This window comes from Dromiciops gliroides, chromosome 2 (assembly GCF_019393635.1).
Source record: "Dromiciops gliroides isolate mDroGli1 chromosome 2, mDroGli1.pri, whole genome shotgun sequence".
Classification (NCBI taxonomy): domain Eukaryota; kingdom Metazoa; phylum Chordata; class Mammalia; order Microbiotheria; family Microbiotheriidae; genus Dromiciops; species Dromiciops gliroides.
This window is the reverse complement of record NC_057862.1, coordinates 455,028,134-455,046,808: the sequence shown is the minus strand read 5'-3', so window position 1 is coordinate 455,046,808 and position 18,675 is coordinate 455,028,134. Positions and strand designations below refer to the sequence as shown.

General features: G+C 40.0%; 1 protein-coding gene across 1 annotated transcript in view; it reads right to left on the bottom strand.

Annotated features, from left to right (window-relative positions):
* Nucleotides 1-16,177, bottom strand: part of BCAS1 (brain enriched myelin associated protein 1) — a 117,135-nt gene extending 100,958 nt beyond the window's left edge. Inside the window, exons 1-3 of the mRNA XM_043980960.1 lie at nucleotides 16,093-16,177; nucleotides 15,564-15,734; nucleotides 2,688-3,262 (exon numbers count right to left, since the gene is read on the bottom strand). Of these exons, the coding sequence (XP_043836895.1) occupies nucleotides 2,688-3,262; nucleotides 15,564-15,734; nucleotides 16,093-16,177 (831 nt within the window). The remainder of the gene's footprint in view (nucleotides 1-2,687; nucleotides 3,263-15,563; nucleotides 15,735-16,092) is intronic.
* Nucleotides 16,178-18,675: the final 2,498 nt, after the last annotated feature.

The window sequence follows — 18,675 nt, the reverse complement described above, 5'->3', positions numbered from 1 at the left end:
CAATTAAAAATACATGAATATGCAGGTTTCATAAATGAATATTGAAAGTGCTGGCCCATTTTCCAGACTGGAATGCAGGTTTCAACTTTTGGCTCTCCCAAATAGTTACTATAGCTTTACTTCCTAGCTTGGCTATAGTTATACATCTGTCATAGCACCATGGGCTTAAATATAGAAAAGTAATCTAGGGGGCAGCTAGGTGGCACAGTGGATAAAGCACTGGCCCTGGATTCAGGAGTACCTGAGTTCAAATCCAGCCTCAGACACTTGACACTTACTAGCTGTGTGACCCTGGGCAAGTCACTTAACCCTCATCGCCCTGCAAAAACAAAACAAAACAAAACTATGGAAATGAAAAGTAATCTATCATTTTCTAGCTGAGGAAACTGAAGTCCAGAGAGATCAACCTATCCATGGTCATAACAAGTAGTAAGTGGAAGAGCTAGGCTTTGAACTTGGATCCTTTGACTAAATCCAGCACTCTACTGCACCATGCTTCCTCCCATAGTGTTTCCAATATATCCCCTCATATTTAGATTTAAATCCCTTTTTCAACACATTTAAAATGGAATGTTATCCCCAAATTTCTGTTATAAAAGAGTTGAGTTGCATAAAATTCCAAATGTAGGATGGCCACCTCTTAGCATCCAATGGGATCGAAGCCTTGTTCACCTAAGCTTTGTTGCCCTTTGACCATAAGGCTTTTTTTTTTTTTAACCTTTTAAGGCTATTCTTGAGAGGGCTATAGAACAGTGAAGGGGCTTACTAAATATATTAAGTTGTAAAATTTCCTTCTCTGGATAACTTTGGAAGTAACACAAATATTCATTTGTATGACATTAGTAGATGCAGACCTGACTGGAGGCTAGGAGACAGAATTAAGTGGCTTCTCAAGCTACCTTTCAGTCTTATGATTCTGTTTCAATGAATAACAGTTCAATTTTCTCAATAGCTTAACAGGCCCAGAATGATTTTTGATTTCCTGGAGAAAATAGTATCTGATTATTTCTCTCAAGTGATTCTGCCTTCAGAACTCTGACTTGAGAATTCATGCTCAGAAATGGTATTTCATCTAATGGTTGACTTCTTCAGCAACACCCTCTACTCCCCTTCCTCCACCTTCCTCACCTAACAGGCAGCAACAGGAATATAGGACTTTAAGAGGAGGAAGGGATAGCAGAAATCATCTAGAATAATGCTCTCATTTTATAAGTGAGGAAGTTGAGGGTCGGGAAGGAGAAGTGCTTTGGCCATGGACTCTCAGTTAACTAGTGCCTGAGCCAAGATTCAACCCCAGATTGTCTGACTCCAGGTCTAATGGTTTCCCTATTTGGCTATATTGCCTGCTTGTAGGTGGTAGAGGTTCCTAGAAACTTACCATACTGCTGAGGGACAAAACTACTCAGAACAGACTCAGTTAAATTAGATCATAACATTTCCCCCTTTTACCATTTCAATTCATAAGCTATAAGCTCAAGACCATAAGCTGCATTATCACTGAAAGTTGTTTTGCATCCCCATCTACTCCCATTCGCCTTTTTCTGTTCCAGCGCTGGTTACTGTTACTTGAACATTCAATGTGTAAATTGTACAAGCAGAGGAACTCCGTAGCTGGTGCATACAACAGGTACATTTTGGAGGGAGGCTTTGAACTGATTATTTCAAAATCTGTAAAAATAAACTTTTCCTAATCAAATAACAGAAAAATCTAACAATCACATAGCATTTTTTTCTTTTGTCCAACTTTACCAGAGGGATGCAATCTCACCTTTTGTATTTAAAAAAACCCAACAATTTAAAAGGCTATTAACAGTGGCTCATAGTGGCTCACTGGCAGAGTGGGGGAGGAAAGAAGGGAGGGAGAGAAGGAGAGAAGAATGGAGGGAGGGAGAGGAGGGAAAGAGAGAGAGAAAGAGAGAAAGAGAGAGAGAGAACCATATCAGCTCCCATTTCTTTCTCTACTATACTAATTCTAGACCTAAATAAAAATAAGGTCTAAATATTTTAAACAAATAATGTTTTGCCCAAACATTAAAAGGCATTTGTTTTAGTATGCTGAGGAGCAGAAATATCTATTTTGGGACAGCTCTCTCTGAAAATAAAAGCTTTTATCATGATATAGTTATAATATATGTTATAATTATATGTTATAATATATGTTATAAGCAGAAATACTGTTCAGAGCACACCTTGATCTACTCTTATGAGATGGTACAAGTGAGAATTTTCAAAAAGGAAAAAATTTCCCTTAACTCACCCACATAATACCTATTGTTGGTGAAACAACAGGCTTCTAACAAGAAGCAAATTATGGCCTCTCTAAGACCAGGAATAATTGTGACATTTTGAATGCTTTTGCATTCAGGTCTATTGACCACATACAGTTCTCCTACCTCAAACTCTGGTAAATAGGATTAACTCATCTTTGTGGCAGTCACCTTCCATTTTTTTTATATAAACCAGATGAAACAGCTGTTAATGCTCTTCAAACAGATGTTCCTGTCAGCTAAAACGTCAGGGAGACACTACAGTACAATGTCCTATTTGTTTTAGAGGGCCAATGACTTGATACCTTTGTCAAGGCCCCTGGTGTCTGTTGTTTAACATATGTGAAGTTGTCTTACCCCATTAATGCTCTTATGAGATTTCATTAAGAATGGAATGGATATTCCTGTTTAAACACTTGCCTTCTCCTCTGGGACATTGTTCGACTGGCTTGATAATCCAGGAGTCTCTCTGTCCAGGTGTTGGTTCTCTGTATTTTCTGTTCCCTCTTGGATTCCAGTGGGAACAGGTGTATTTTCTTTTTTCTTGTCCAGTTTGAAGAATTTGTCAAAAAAGCTGGGTTCCTTGGGTTTGGCAGGGGCTTCACCCTCTGCCTCAGGTGGAGGCGATGCTGGCTGTTCAGTAGAACTAAGGGATGCTTCCGCTGGGACCTGGCTCTGGGTTTTATCTGAATCTTCTTCCAGTGCAGCTGTTGCCGGAAGTTTCATGTTCTCACTTGATGCTTTGTTCGCTGGGGGTTTTTCAGAGCTGACATCCAGGCTCACTGATGCAACTGATGAATCTGTGCCTTGGTCTCCGGTACGTCCTGGTACAGGCCGCGAGAGTGTCAAGAAAAAACGAGATTTAGCAGCTGGTGCTGGGGCTTTGGCCTCCTTCCCAAGATTCTTTCCGTTGGCCTCAGAAACAGTGCTTATCTCCATTGTTTGATGGGAAGAAGTGGCCACATTACCCTGGTTAACACTTGTCTCTGCACTGGCTGCAAACACAAACACAAAACATTGATTATTCAACCAAACAAGGCAACTCAAGTATTAATCATGGACTTCAAATGTTCCTTACTCGTGTGTTTTCATATGACAAGGACAAAGCGGACTTGTGGCATGTTAATAAACCCCTTGTTCCTTGGCTTGTCTGTGGTGTACATGTTGGTTTACCTAGAGACAATTCATGTCTTGTGTTGGAAAATTCAGACTAGGAATTAGTTATTAAGGAATCAGCTCATGGTCCATGTCAGGACTGGATTCAGGAGGTAGTCTTTTGGGGGGGGGGGGGGCGGCAATGAGGCATAAGTGCCTTGCCCAGGGTCACACAGCTAGTATGTGTCAAGTGTCTTGAAACCACATTTGAACTCAAGTCCTCCTGAATCTAGGGCTGGTGCTTTATCCACTGCACCACTTAGCTGCCGCAGGAGGCAGTCTTCAAAACAAAACAAAACAAAACAAAACAAAACAAAACAAAGCAAAACACTGTGGGACCAGGTATCTGCTGCCTGGAGAATTTTCTTCAGAAGTACTGGGCTATGTATGTGCGAAAAAGGATAATAGCTGAAACATAAAATATAGTGCGTTAAGTTTTCCAGAGCACTTTATATTGTAGTTAAGTAGTATAATAGTGCTAGACTGGGGTCAAGAGTACACATCTTGGGGGCAGCTAGATGGCGCAGTGGATAAAGCACCAGCCCTGGATTCAGGAGGACATGAGTTCAAATCTGGCCTCAGATACTTAACACTTACTAGCTGTATGACCCTGGGCAAGTCACTTAACTCCATTGCCCCGGAAAAAAAAAAAAGAGTACACATCTTGCCTTAGATGCTAACTACCTCTGTGACCCTAGTCAAGTCACTTACCCCCTTAACCTCAGTTTCTTCACCTGTAAAATGGGCCAACTAAAAGCACCTACCTCACAAGATTGTTGTGAAGATCAAATGGAGATAATACATGTAAAGTAATGTAATACATGTAAAGTGTTTTGCAAATTTTAAAGTACTATATAAATATAGTTATTATTATATCACCAGGTCCTTGGTACTCCTAAGAACTTTTTGTTTTGTTTTTTTTTTTGGCAGGGCAATGAGGGTTAAATGACTTGCCCAGGGTCACATAGCTGCTAAGTGTCAAGTGTCTGAGGTAGGATTTGAACTCAGGTCCTTCTGAATCCAGGGCTGGTGCTTTATCCACTGTGCCAACTAGCTGCCCTCTCTTAAGGACTTTTGGGAGTGTGAGGGGTTCACATTTTTTTGATCCCCATTTAATAGATGAGAAAACAAATGATCCCATACAGATTTGAGAGTCTCCAAAGCTGTGTCTCATCCAGCCTAGTTAAGTTTGGAGTCTCTCATTACAAGAAGTTTGTCCATTGTATGGTCATTTTTTTTCCCCAGACTCAGCAAGTAATGAAGATTATCTGTTAAAGCACAGAAGGATTCTGATCTGCATTGGGAAAGGGAATAGTTTAATGGCAAAGCGTTGAAATAAAGTTTTTGCACAAAAAAATGCAACCAAAATTAGAAGGAAAACAGAAAACTGAGGGGAAGGTTTCTATAGCAAGTATCTCTGATAAAGACCTTATTTTTCAAATGTAGAGAACTGAGTCAAATTTATAAGAATATAAGTCATTCCCCAATTGATAAATGGTCAAAGGGTATGAATAGCAGTTTTCAAATGAAATTAAAGCTATTTATAGTCAAATGAAAAAAATGCTCCAAGTCACTATTGATTAGAGAAATGCAAATTAAAACAACCCTGAGGTACCACTTCACATCTATCATGTTGGCTAATATGACAGAAAAGGAAAATTATAAATGTTGGTGAGGATGTGGTAAAACTTAGACACCAGTGCTTTGTTGATGGAGTTGAGTTGTAAGGTGATCCAACTTCTCTGGTTATAAAACCAGTTATACTTTTTGATCCAGTAATACCACTACTAGGTCTATATCCTAAAGAAATTTAAAAAAGGGGACAGGGGAGGAAATCTATTTATACAAAAGAATGTATAGCAGTTCTTTTTGTATTGGCTAAGAATTGGAAATTGGGGAATGGCTAAATAAGTTTTGGTATATGATTGTAATGGAATATTATTATGCTAAAAGAAATGACAAGCAGGATTATCTCAGAGAAAACTTGGAAAGACTTATATGAATTAATGCAGAGTGAAGTGAGCAGAACCAGGAGAACAGTGTGAACAGTAACAGCAATATTGTATGATGAACACTGAGTAATTTAGCTATTCTCAGCAATATAATGATCCAAGACAATCCCAAAGGACTTATGATGAAAAATGTTATCTGCCTCCAGAGAAAGAACTGATGGCATCTGAATACAAACTGAAGCATACTATTTTTCACTTTTTTGTTATTCCAGGTTTTCTTCCACAAAATGACTAATATGGAAATGTTTTACATGATTGCACATGTATAACCTATATCAAATTGCTTAGCATCTCAGGGAGGGGATAGGGAAGGGAAGAAGGGATAGAATTTGGAACTCAAAAACCTGCACATGTTAAAAATGGTTTTTACATGTAATTGGGGGGAAATAAAATATTAAAAAATGAAAAAAGATATATGGTATATAGAAAAAAAGCAGAAGATTTGGGTTCGAATCCCAGCTCCACTTCTTGTTACACCTATGAAACATACTACAGTACCACTGTGACACTGAGAAAGTCACTTAACTGAACCTCAGTTTTCATCTATAAAATGAGGGCAAGTTTTCTAAGATCACCTATAACTCAAATTGTATTTTCATATAAGGCTGTTTGCTGTTAAGTGACTTATCTAAGATCATATAGCTAGGAAGTGGCAAAGATGGGGTTTAAATCTAGGACTTCTGACTCAAAGTCCAATAGTCCTACCACCATACCATGCTGCCTTTCGAATGAGGTAAAATCAAATTGAATATACAGATTTGATAGAGTGGATCAGAACAGATATCTGAAGATATATGTATGTGTGTGTGTGTGTGTGTGTGTGTATAGATAGGGTATGTATATAAATATATCTCTCTATATAAATATATCTCTATATAGACACTACCTCAGGTGCCCATGGATAAAGAAGAGGGACCATGCTGTGTGCATTTGCCTACTTCAACATGACTCTCCAGTAAATATTCTACTACCATGGCAGTATCAAAAGCACTGACTCTTTCTGTCTCTGTCTCTATCTCTCTATCCCCTAGACAGAGTTCTTCCAGCATGTGCCTTATCTATGTCACCTCTCTACTTAAGCTTGTACATTTACAGAGGCACTCAAAATTTGATTTCTACCACCTCTGTTCTCATTTTGTGGGTTTCTGAATGGGAGTTATTTCTTTCTTCCCTAATTGCTCATTCTCATGTTGGAGTAGGGTATAATTGTGTATATGTATGGGCACACGTGTGAGCATGCATGTGTATCTGTGTGTGTGTGTGTGCTTGTGTGCTCATTGGCGCTTGTGGAATTGTCATTTTGAAGTAGATGGAAAAGCAGCCAGGAAAAAGAAGCTTGGCTTCTCTACTGCAATCCTCTCTCCCCATGGAGCATCCTGCAGAGCACAGACAAGGAGACTAAAGAAAGGCTGCAGTGACCTGTGCCCTTGAAGGGGTCCACCTACACCACTAGACCCCAAGCCAATCACCTCAACTGTGCCTCGGCTAAAATACTGACTGATTAACTCATCCATCTCTTCTTGCTGCTCCATTTGTGGGAGAGACTCTTCTTGGAGGGGGGGGGAGGGGTTTCTATAAACAGGGGAACTGACAAAAGACCAAAAGAAAAAGACAGAAAGAGAGAGCAGTGTCAGGTCCCTGAGCAACTAAGAGAGCCAACTGATGTGCCCAGTGAATGTAAATTAAATTTACTGATGGACCTTGCCAGCAGAAGAGGAAACAGCTGAAGAAAAGTGGGAGGCAAAAATCCCCAACAAAGCTAGGCTTTTCAAGATGCCAAGAGTTTCAACTCTTTCTTTCAGCATCTTTCCTCTTTCCTTAAGATTCTGGCAGGGAAGGGAGGGAGGCTGGAGAGGGAAGCGTCTACAGTCAGGCAATGCCCTCTCCCAGGCTTTAAAATTTGTTGACACATTGTGTTAATACCCTTGAGCAGCTCCTTCACTCTATCTGTCAGAACAAGGCTTCAATGCATAGATGGATTGTGCTAAATATGGAATATTCTCCTAAGATAAATACCAGAATCATTTGTTTCAACACTGATTGGTACCTGGCTCTCTTAGAAAAAAAACCCCAAAACTCCTTGAGGAAGTATACTACCTGCTACTAATTTTGTTTCCTCTCTAGCCAACATGAATGCTGTTGAAAACTTATTTATTTGGATGGTGATAGGATGCAGAGAGGGTGACAAACAATTGATTAGGACCTACTCTATTTGTCAATAAAGTCATAACAATTGTCTCTCCTGTCTTTTGGAGAGAGCATCTCCATATCTGCAAAGCAGGTCTTTACAGTAAGTGAAGAGAAAATTAGAGCAAGTCAGAGGAAATTCTGATGTTCTTTTTCAGAGCTGGCTCTGTGGTTGCCCTAATGTTGTTGGTACTGTGTCATTTAAAAATTTATGGGGTGCCCTATGTCCCAAGTTTTAGGGAATTTAGGGAATTTATATTGTTACTTAGAAAGTAGAGGCTATAGCACCAGTTTGTGGCATTAAGCATTTATTAAAGTATATTAAATATTAGTAAAGAGAGAGAAATCGCGTCTGCTCCCTTCAGAGTCCCAGGCCAAGAAAAGGTGTCTGAGGATGTGTGAGCGGAAGCCTCCTGCAGGTTTGAAGGAGAGGCAGCCCTTCCACACTGCTCAAAGTTAATTGGCTAGCATCTTTCAAATCTATTGGTTTACTGTACTTGAGGGTGGTCCATGAATAGTATGTGCTGAGGTTAGAGTATAGGGGACAGACCCTCTGAAGGGCAAGGCTTTGAGGTAGGTATGGTTTTAATCTCTGATATTGTCTCTATTCAAGGTCCAACTACATTTCTTTTGGAATTCTCCTGACTCTGGGTTGACCTTAAGAAAGATCAGGCAAGGCTCTCTGGGTCTCATAGAACCCCATTATTTTCTTACAGTACCTAACTTTAAAACAGACTCAGTAGTGTGTTAAGGTAATGGATTTAGCAGATACTCAGGGGTTCACCTGGAGATTGATCTGGGCTGATTGAGTTGGGGAAGAGCTACTGAGTGGAGTACTAGATTGTAAACGTCTGGCTGGTACTTAAGGGTACTTAAGAAAGTAATTGTTCTCAGAAGCTAACAACTTTGAACTTTGACCACCTTTGGGCCCACTGAACCAATCATCTTGAAGAACCTCCCATTTCTGGGAGGGGACAGGAAGGAGGAAGTGGAGGCTATTGAGAGAGCTTGGCCTCTTTGACTATGAAAGATTGTGGTGGTGGCAGAGGACTTCAGAATTGGAAGCTAGGAAAGTTTAGGATCGTCAGGTTATAGGAAGTCTGTTCTCAATCTTTCTCTTTCTTTTACTATCTTTCAATAAACCCTTAAAAAACCTCAATTCATTTATCATTAATTTTAGTCAGTTTCCCCCCAAACTGGGGGGACAGATTAGAACCCACATTTAGAATTTTAAATTACACAGTTTGGTGACTACAAAGAGGAAAACTGAACCTTCGTCTTCTGATCATCTGGTTGGGTAAAATTTCCCCTCCCCTGTCCCTGAGCATGTGGTTGGAGTGTTGGTGGCAAGGAAGAACAAAATGGAATTTGTCCAGAAGAAATGTCTAGGTACCCTTGGTCAAGAAGGCCAAGTCAGGTGGTCTTGACAGGTGTCTGAATGACCCTTTTATGTGCCAACTGGGTTGGAGAGTAATCCTTGATTGACACCAGAATTAGACATGTCTTGATTATCTCAAAGCCATATTGATTCAATTGGTCTCATTCTAAACAATCCATAACCCTTTGCAGAGGAAGTGGTGGCAACAGCTGCTGGAAATGGCAATGGAGACAGAGCATAGTAATGGCAAAATGACAGAGCTTCCAAGCCTTAACAGGAGTGGAGAGACCAATAATATCAAGCAATATATGTATAGGAATTGGTAAAGCAGGGAACCCCAGACCAAAGTATAAGAGTAGGAGTTAGAACAGAAGAACAATGAGACACATAGCCAAAGTAAAGAGAAGTAAACTCAGACTTTGCCTTTCACTAGTACTGTCAGTCAAGTGGACTGTGCAGGTCCGGAGGAAAGAGGGTTGACTCTCTAGCAACTCCTCTTTCTTGGATTCAACCTTAGTGTGTCACTCACTCTATGTGTGGAGAGACTCTATAAGACCCTGTGGGAAGTTGGGACCCACCAGAGAGTAAAGTTTCCTTGATAGTCTATGGGTTCAGATGTGAGTCCTTTCTATATGCTTTGTTATATGTACCAAATTTGATCTACTTTTTCATGTCTTGTTTTCTTGTAAGAGAATTGAGTGCACCTAGGGAGCAAAATGAGCCAAATTCAGATATTCTTAGAAATGAGAACCTTTGGACCATATAGAATATTAATTATTAAAAAGTCCCCAAGAGAGGACCATTTGAGGAATGGTAATAAATTGTGGCATATAAATGGAATATTTTTGATATTATAAGAAATAACAAATATGAAGAACTCATAGGAACTGGGAAAGACTTGTATAAACAGACAGAACGAAGTAAGCAGAACTAGAAAAACAATGTACATAATGACTATAATCACAAAGAAAAATAACAGAAAGAATGAAAAATTCTGATGAATGTAGTGACTTATGATTTTAAAGGACTGATAGTGAAGCATGCCTCTCACCAACAGGCATAGAGGTAGTAGATAATAGGTGCAAAATAAGACATCTATTTTGGGGCATAGCTAATGTGTTTCTTTGTTTTGCTTAATTGTACTTAATTTTTACAAGTTAGGGTTCTACGGTTTTAGGGGTCAGGGAATTCATGACATGTGTATATGTATATTTATCTATGTATGTATGTATGTATCTTTACATATACATAAACCAAGCAAGTCCAATTTTATCAAACAAACAATACATAAAACATCAATAAAACATTTTTTCTTAAAAGGAAAAAGAAACCTCCAAGTTTAGGCTTGGGTCCATAGCTTCCATTCTGAGCCACTGGTTTTAGAGACATGAGAGCTCTGAACAAAACAATGGTTTGATTTTTCAAGATATCAACAAGATATCTTCATTTTTTTGAGAATTTTCTTTGATCTCAATTCTAGGATTTCTTAGGAACATATTTATCATTTTCCTAGCACAGGCTGTTCCTGATTGAAACACACTTTCCAGTTATATGTCTGTCTATCTGTCTGTCTCTAGAAAAGTTTTTACATTTTAGGGTTCACTTCATCAGAAAGAAAATATAACCCTAAATTCTGATAGCTAACATTTATAGGTAACATTCTGAGGTTTATAAATCACTTTATAAATACTATATCAATTTGGTCTTATTATGACCCTGGAAAGTACATACTATTATTAACCCCATTTGACAGATAAGAAAAATGAGGCAGCAGAGGTTATGTAACTTAACTAGGATTACTCAACTAAAAAGTATTTGAAGCTAGATTTGAACTCAGCTCTCCTTGACTCCAGGTTCAACATTCTATCCATTCACTGTATTATCTAGCTGCCTATAAACTTAAGAATGAAGTATAACCAAACAAATCCCCTCAGATTTACAGAAATGGAAAATGAGATCCAGAGAGGTTAAGTACATTGTCCAAAGTAGAAAGGAAGGAAGGAAGGAGGGAAGGAAGGAAGAAAGGAAGAAAAGAGAAAGAAATCAGTTTGGCAAAACTAACCAATGAATATAACAGTAAATACAATGTTCCACACCCATAGTCCCTCACTTCTGCAAAGCAAGAAGAGTGATGAATTTCTCATCTCTTCTTTGGGGCCAAGCTTGGTCATTATAGTTAGTTACATAGCGTTCAGAATTGGGGAGAATTGGTGTACATGGAATACCTCAGATCTAGGAATGATATGTTAAAAAGAAATAAAAAGCTCCAAACCAAATTCATAGCACTAACCTTTACTCTCTCTGCTTGCCTGATAGTAGGCCCATTTCCTCATCTCACCCTGAATTTCATATTAATGGAACATTTCCCTCTGGCATTTAAATGTGAGCAAAATCTCAGCAAATCCTTGTTTCATTCTGTTTCTCAGTCACTATCTCTAATCTCTCCAATTTGGGCTAAGGACTCTCAACAGGGCTCTTAGTACATAAACCCAATAATCCATGTCTCTTGCATTGTCCATGGCTCCTGGCACATTTTAATTTTCCCAAGAATATTTCTCTGAGTGAACAATTCATCATAATGGCTCAGTGCTTTGCAATTGATCTCTTAACAACCTGCAGACCCAACAGACTGACTAATATACTGTGACAGTGGACCTCTGACACATTCTGCAAGTACTTAACAGAAGGGCACTCCCAAGATTTCTCTGTCTTATTGTTTTTCATCCCACCCAAAGAAAGATAAAAGGGGCAGTGACAATGGTTAAGACTCTCTTTGACAATGAGGTGTGCATTAGAAAATGCAGGTGGTTTTCTTTGAAGCTTTAAATTTAATCTTTTTTTTAATAGTCCTTTGAGAAGACTATATAACATATAATATAGAAGATATAATATAAGTGGCCAAGTGGCCTGATATGTAGAGCTAAGTGTGAGTAAGGAAGATCTGGGTTTGAGTTCTACTTCTAAGTAGACTACTTTTTTAAAAATTAAATTTAAACTTTTATCTATCTATCTATCTATTTTTAGAATACTTCTAAGACAGACTAGTCTTGTGATCCTTGGCAAGTCACTTAATCTTAGGACTTCAAGCAACTCTAAGAACTCTAAGAAAGAAAGGGGTGGGGGGAGGGAGGGAGAAAGGAAGGAAGGAAGAAAGAAAAAAAAAGAATAAAGAAAGAAAAGAGAAAAAAATCAGTTCAGCAAAACTAACCAATGCATTACCTAAGTATAACAGTAAATGCAATCAATGTTCCACACCTATAGTCCCTCACTTCTGCAAAGGACTTAAAGCAACTCTAAGACTGAAAATCACAGACAAGTTGCAACATGTTGCAAAAGTTGCCTTTGCAACTAGGGTGGGAGTTTCTTCACTGGGAGTTCTCCATACGAAAGCAATCACAGATTTAGTCAAAAGAAAAAAAAATTAAACGTAAAGTTATATAGAGTAACTTTGAGAGTCAGGATAGTAAAAGGGATAGAAGACTGCAGTCAGGAAGACCTGGGTTAAGGTTCCATCTCTGACACATACAAAATTCCAGGCAACTTTCTAAGATGCTCAACTGTAGCACAAATCCTAATTCGTACTGAGAAGTTACCTCACTAGAGTTCCATGTACAGGTGAAGTTACAGCTTTTGACTAAAAATAATGACTTTAACATTAATTATAGAATCAATGACTTGCCAGAGCTAGAAGGGACCTCAGAAGTCAACTAGTTCAAAATCTTCATTTTCTAGGCTTAGAGGAAGGGAGGAAGTGACATATTTCAGGTTACATGACCATTTAGGGAAACAGCAGGGACTGTAAGTTAGATCTCTCATATTAAGCTCTTTTGAACACATGACATGCTTTCTCTCTAAAGGTAAGATGCATCCTAAAAAATGGCAGAGTTGGAAAGAATTCTGTGGAACAAACTCCTCTTTTCACAAAGGACGACAGTGACATTCATGGAAAAGAAATGTCAGAGAGTGGAAAGTGATCAGAATTTGGAGTCAGGAGACTTGGTTTAAATTCCAGCTCTTCTACTTACTCCCTAAATGACTAGGGGCAAGTCACTTAGTCTGCTGAAACTCAGTTTACTTATCTATAACACAAAGGGGTGGGACTAGATGATTGCCACATTGCCTCCCAGCTCCACATCCATAATCTTATAATACCCTGAGCCTATGAATCACAGAATCTCCATTAGAGGGAGCTTCAGTGGCCTAGAAATAATTGACAATCCCCCCCTATAACATTGCCAACAAGAAGGGTTCCAACCTCTGCTTGAAGACCTCCAGAGAGAAGGATTCTACTTTCTGAGGAATCACAGTGCATTCTAGGGAGGCTCTACTTGTGGGGATATTTTTCTTCACATCAAATTTCCATCTACCTTCCTTAAACTTGAATCTATTGTACCTAGTTCTGCTTCCAAGCCAAGGAGAATACATCTAAGCCCTCTTCCTTACAAACCATGCTTTGAATACTTGAAGGCAGCTTTCATGTGTCTCCATTTCTCTGTACTAAACATCCTTCTTCCTTCAACTGATTCTCTCTCTCTCTCTCTCTCTCTCTCTCTCTCTCTCTCTCTCTCTCTCTCTCTCTCTTTCTCTCTTTTTTGCAGGGCAATGAGGGTTAAGTGACTTGCCCAGGGTCACACAGCTAGTAAGTGTCAAGTGTCTGAGGCCAGATTTGAACTCAGGTACTCCTGACTTCAGGACCGGTGTTTTATCCACTGCTCCACCTAGCTGCCCCTTCAACAGATTCTCATATAGCACAGTTTCCAGTTTTCTCAACAACCTAATTGCCCTTCGCTGGACAAATTCTTACTTATCAAAATCCTTCCTAAAAAAAGGTGGTACCCAGAATTGAACACAATCTTACAGATGTAGTGTGACTAGGGAGGATTTTGGTTCTCAATAGCTCTACAAGGTACCCAAGATCACATGGCTAAGTAGGGGCCAAGACCAGCATTTAGGTCTCCTGCTGCTACCCAATTCAATACTCTTACTACTCTGGATTCTTTCTCTTTTGGAAGCACAATTGAAAATTCTAGATTTGAAGTCAAAGGACCAGGTTTGAATCTTGTCTCTGTTATTTCTTGAGTGATTTTGGGCAAGTCACCCGACCCTTCTGGGCCTCAGTTCTTCTCTCTGATCCTATAATCCTAATGTAATGTGTGTTTGACACATACCCAGACCATCTAAAATGAATGCACCCACATGGGAGACATCAGGGCCCTGCTTTTGTGAGATAGGAGACCAGCACACATACAGATAGCTTTGGATACAAAGCCAAAGGCAAGCTGCTCCCAACCACACAGGAGGCCAGTGTAAAATATCCACACTCACACCAGGTTTCCTGTCTCACAGAAGTAGGTCCCTGCCATCTTTCATGTAGGTTCATCCATTTTAGGTCATCTAGGCATGTGCAAAACATTCATTACACTAGGATCCTAGGGATTAGAGTTGGAAGGGACCTCAGACATCATCTAGTGATGTCCACGCTCCTCACTTTACAGAAGAGGAAACTGAAGCGCAGAGAGGTGATTTGGAATAGGTAGGTAATAGAATAGTTGGATTTCAGACTCCAGTCCTTTAACATTCCATTCCATTCCATTCCTTTCCATTCCATTCTCTCTCTGTCTCTGTCTCTGTCTCTCCCTCCTCTCTCTGTCTCTCTGTCTCCCTCTCTCTCCTCCCTCCCTCTCTCTTCGTCCCCCTGTCTGTCTGTCTCTGTCTCTACCTGTCTGTCTCTTTTTTCACCAGAGCATATTAATTTACTTCTTAAATTGAAATACAATGTGAACATATCCCTCTATAGCAAGGTAGCCAAAGGAACAATAAACAGAAAGTTAAATGAGTCACTTCTGAGGACTCAGCATCTCCCTTCAAAGCCCCCAGTGTTTAATTAAAGCAAGAACTGTCTATTCTAGCCTTTTCCTCCAGGAATAAATTAAGGCTGGGAACACATTCTGGACTACAGGCCCATAGTTGTATCACTGTGATAAGATAGGGTTACACTCTCTCTTCATCAGCTCCGGCTAGGGCACAGCATTTGTGAGCCCTTGGCAAGGTCTGAAACTTTTTTTTCCCTTCTTCCATTAAAAATACCTTTTTTTTTAACCTATAAAAAGAAACATTTCTTACATTCTGGATCTGTAGCAGTTTTGACAAGAACAGTTACTTATATAGACATGAAAATAAAAGTATTTGGGTGGCATTTGACACCCCAAGAGATGTATCCATAAAGAGAGTGAGATGTGGTGGAAACCACATAGGATTTAGAATCAGAACACTTGGGTTAACTTCCTGGCTCTGTCACTTACCAGTAAGACATTTGGGAAATCACCACCCCTCTCTGAGTGTCAGCTTTCTCATCTATAAAATCAATCAGTCAGTAAGCATTTATTAAGCACTTACTATGTACTGGGCTCTGTGCTAAGCACTGGGATATGAAGAAAGGCAAAAGATAGTCCCTGACCTTGAGAAGCTCACAATTCAATAGGGGAAGCAATATGCAAGCAAATATGTACAAATAAGCCATCTATGCACAGGATAAACAGGAAATATTTAAGAGAGGGAAGGTACCAAATTTGAGGAGGTTTGGGAAAGGCTTCCGGAGGTGACAGCATTTGGCTACAGAGCTCCTCCCAACCACAGGGTAGGCCAATGCAGAATATGCACTCCTACACCAGATCTCCTGTCTCACAGAAGCAGGTCCCTGCCATCGCCCTTGCGGATGCAGACATTTTAGGTCATCTAGATATATGCAAAACACCCATTATGCTAGGGTCCCAAGGATTAGAGCTGGGAGGGACCTCAGACATCATCTAGTGATGTCCACTCTCTTCATTTTACAAATGAAGAAACTGAGTCCCGGAGATGTAAAATGATTTGTAATAGGTAGGTAATAGAATTTGTGATAGGTAATAGAAGAGCTTGATCTGTTTTGAAGGCAGGCAGGGCATCCAGGAGGTGGAGATGAGGAGAGAGAGAGCTTTCCAGGCCTGGGGGACAGTCAGAAAGATATTCAGATCTGAAATGGAGGGTCTCGTCTGGGGAACCAGTGAATTGTCTAAGTTCATCGAGGCAATAAGTAGCAGAGCAGAGATCTAACCCAGGTCCTCTGAGTCTAAAACCAGAGCTTGTTCTATTACGGCATGTTTGTTCCGCTCTGTACCACAGTGTACAGCAGTGCCCATTTGCGATGGCCTTTCTGTTTCCTCCCCCTTCTTCCTCTTGCCCCCACCAACTGAAAATGGTTTCCGTGAGGCAGGGCCACAAGAGAGTTCAGTGTGCTTACTCGTGAGATGATAGCAACTGGGTAATGACTAGATTTCATGGAGAAGCACATGGCATAGGCAGAAATGTGTGCATCCACTTGGCTCAAGTGGGTAATTTGTGAAGTCAAACTTCTCTGTAGAAGAGGAAGACTTTGAATTCTCAAACATCTGTATGCCAAAATCTAGACAGAAAAGGGAGAATCCTGGGCAGTGCCAGCCTTGGTGATTGCCTTGTGGATAACCTTAAGTTCAAGAGCTCCCAAGTTTCTAATTTTGGGGAATGGAGAAATAGAGAAAGGGAGATTTTTTCGATACAGTATGTCTGTTGGAAAAGAAGTTTGCTCATGCTGTTCTTCAATAGAATTCTACTTAGAGAGCAAAGCCAGTTTAGCTATTAAGACAGAGCATAGTCAATGGAAAGGAGATTTCTTCTTCTGCAGCCCCAAAGTATGGGTTCCTTTTGGGGGAGATGAGAAAAATCTAAACCCCAGAATTATATTCTGGATGTGAGAGGTACCCTGCAGGAATCTGTGAGAACCTGAGGTATCTGCCAGAATACCAAATGGTTGCCCCAGTGATAACCCCAAGCTCAGTTCCCTTCAAGAGTAGAAATGCTTTAATTTTTTTGCATTTTTATCTCCGGTATCTAGTACATTGCCTAGTGGTCCATAGTGCGTAATGATTGATCATGGGGAACCTCTGGGTATAAGGGCTTTATGCATCTGTTCTTGGGTGCCTGTGACTTTTCTGTGTCTGTTATATATTCCATGGACTAAATAAACATATGCATTGCTACCTTGAAGGCCTGTACCTAAGTCTTGGACTCTCACCCTGATACTCTTATCTTTGACAGATGAGCTTTTATCTTGTCTTGCCTGCAGCTAGGCATCCATGTCATTTCCCAGCTATTCCAAACCATACTGCCTGTACCCCACCATCTTCTCATCTTCCTCCTCCTCCCAACAGGACTTAGACTCTGACCCTGTGACCCAAGTCTCTGAGAGGGGAGCTTGGAACCATATCCAAACCATGCTACTATATGCATACTCCCTAGCCCTCTTATGCTCCATCCCCACCCCCAACACACTTTCTAGTTCCTCTCTATGTGATATCTGCACCCCTCATAATGTAAGCTCCTTGAGAATAAGGATTGTCTTGCTTGCTTTTATCTGAATCCCCTGCCTTAGTGTCAGGCACATAGTAAGCACTTAATAAATGGTGTAGTAGATAGAGAGCAACTTCAAAGCCAGGAAGCACTGGGTTCAAGTCCCATCTCTGACACATACTGTATATATGACTCTGGGAAAATTCCTTAGCCTTAGAGAGAAACAACTCTAAGATGATGAGTTGCAGAGGTGCTATCTGCATCTTCCTCACCTGGGAATTTGAGTTGAAATCACAAGTCCAGTTTCTATCCTATTTCCTGCCATTCATTGATTCCTTCATTCAACATATGAGAACACATACACAGGAGCCAAATGTAAGTTATATTTGGAGAGTTTCCTAGAATAACTCTGGGAGCAACAAGCCAAAAGAGAAAATGACCCTTGTTAGATTAGCCCCTTCATCATGAGAGCCAATCAGCCCATGTGAATTCAGTGTCAGTCACCCTGGGCCCTGGGTGAGGGGAATTCCCAATCAATAGATTGATTTATTTCAATCTTCAATCTGTCTCTCTGAATTTTTTATCCATTGTTTCTAGTTTTGCCCTCTGGGGCTAAGCATAAATTTAACATACTTTCCACTTGACAACACTTGGAATAATTAAAGACAGTTAATGTACCCTCCTCTACTCCACCCCCCCCACCTCCCTTTTTCCCTTCAGGCTTGGTATTTCCAGGTACTTCAACCAGTCCTTCTATGGTATAACCCATAAACTCTAAGTCATCTTGGCTCACTTTTTTCTTCCTGCTTTTCATTTTCTCACTGTGCTAAAGAGGGGTTGGCCAGAAGAGAAGAAAATACTGCAGGGTGGTCTCATCAGGGGAAAGTACAATGGGACTATATCACATTGCTTATTCTAGATGTTCTGTTTCTCTTAAACTCATAATAGTGTATTTTTGTTTTTGTTTTGTTTAGTTTTTTAGTCACCATATTAACTGTTTACCCATATTGAAATTCTTTTTAGGGAACTGCATTTTAGCCATGCCTCTTCCAAGGGTATTGCTAAGTGCCTGTAGGCTGAGAAAGTGAAGAATTGTTTCATGTGCAATCATCTTTTTTAAAATTAATATTATACTACGTTATGGGAAAAAAAAAAAGAATTGGCTAGATTTTCACTAAGGATGGTAGGGTTACTTCATGATGGATGTGGACAGACAGAATAATGACAGTGTCTATGGGGCCTTTGTGTTGCAGTACTAAAAGTACTTGGCTCCACCCCAGCCATTTAGCATCATAGGGCAGGACATACCTGT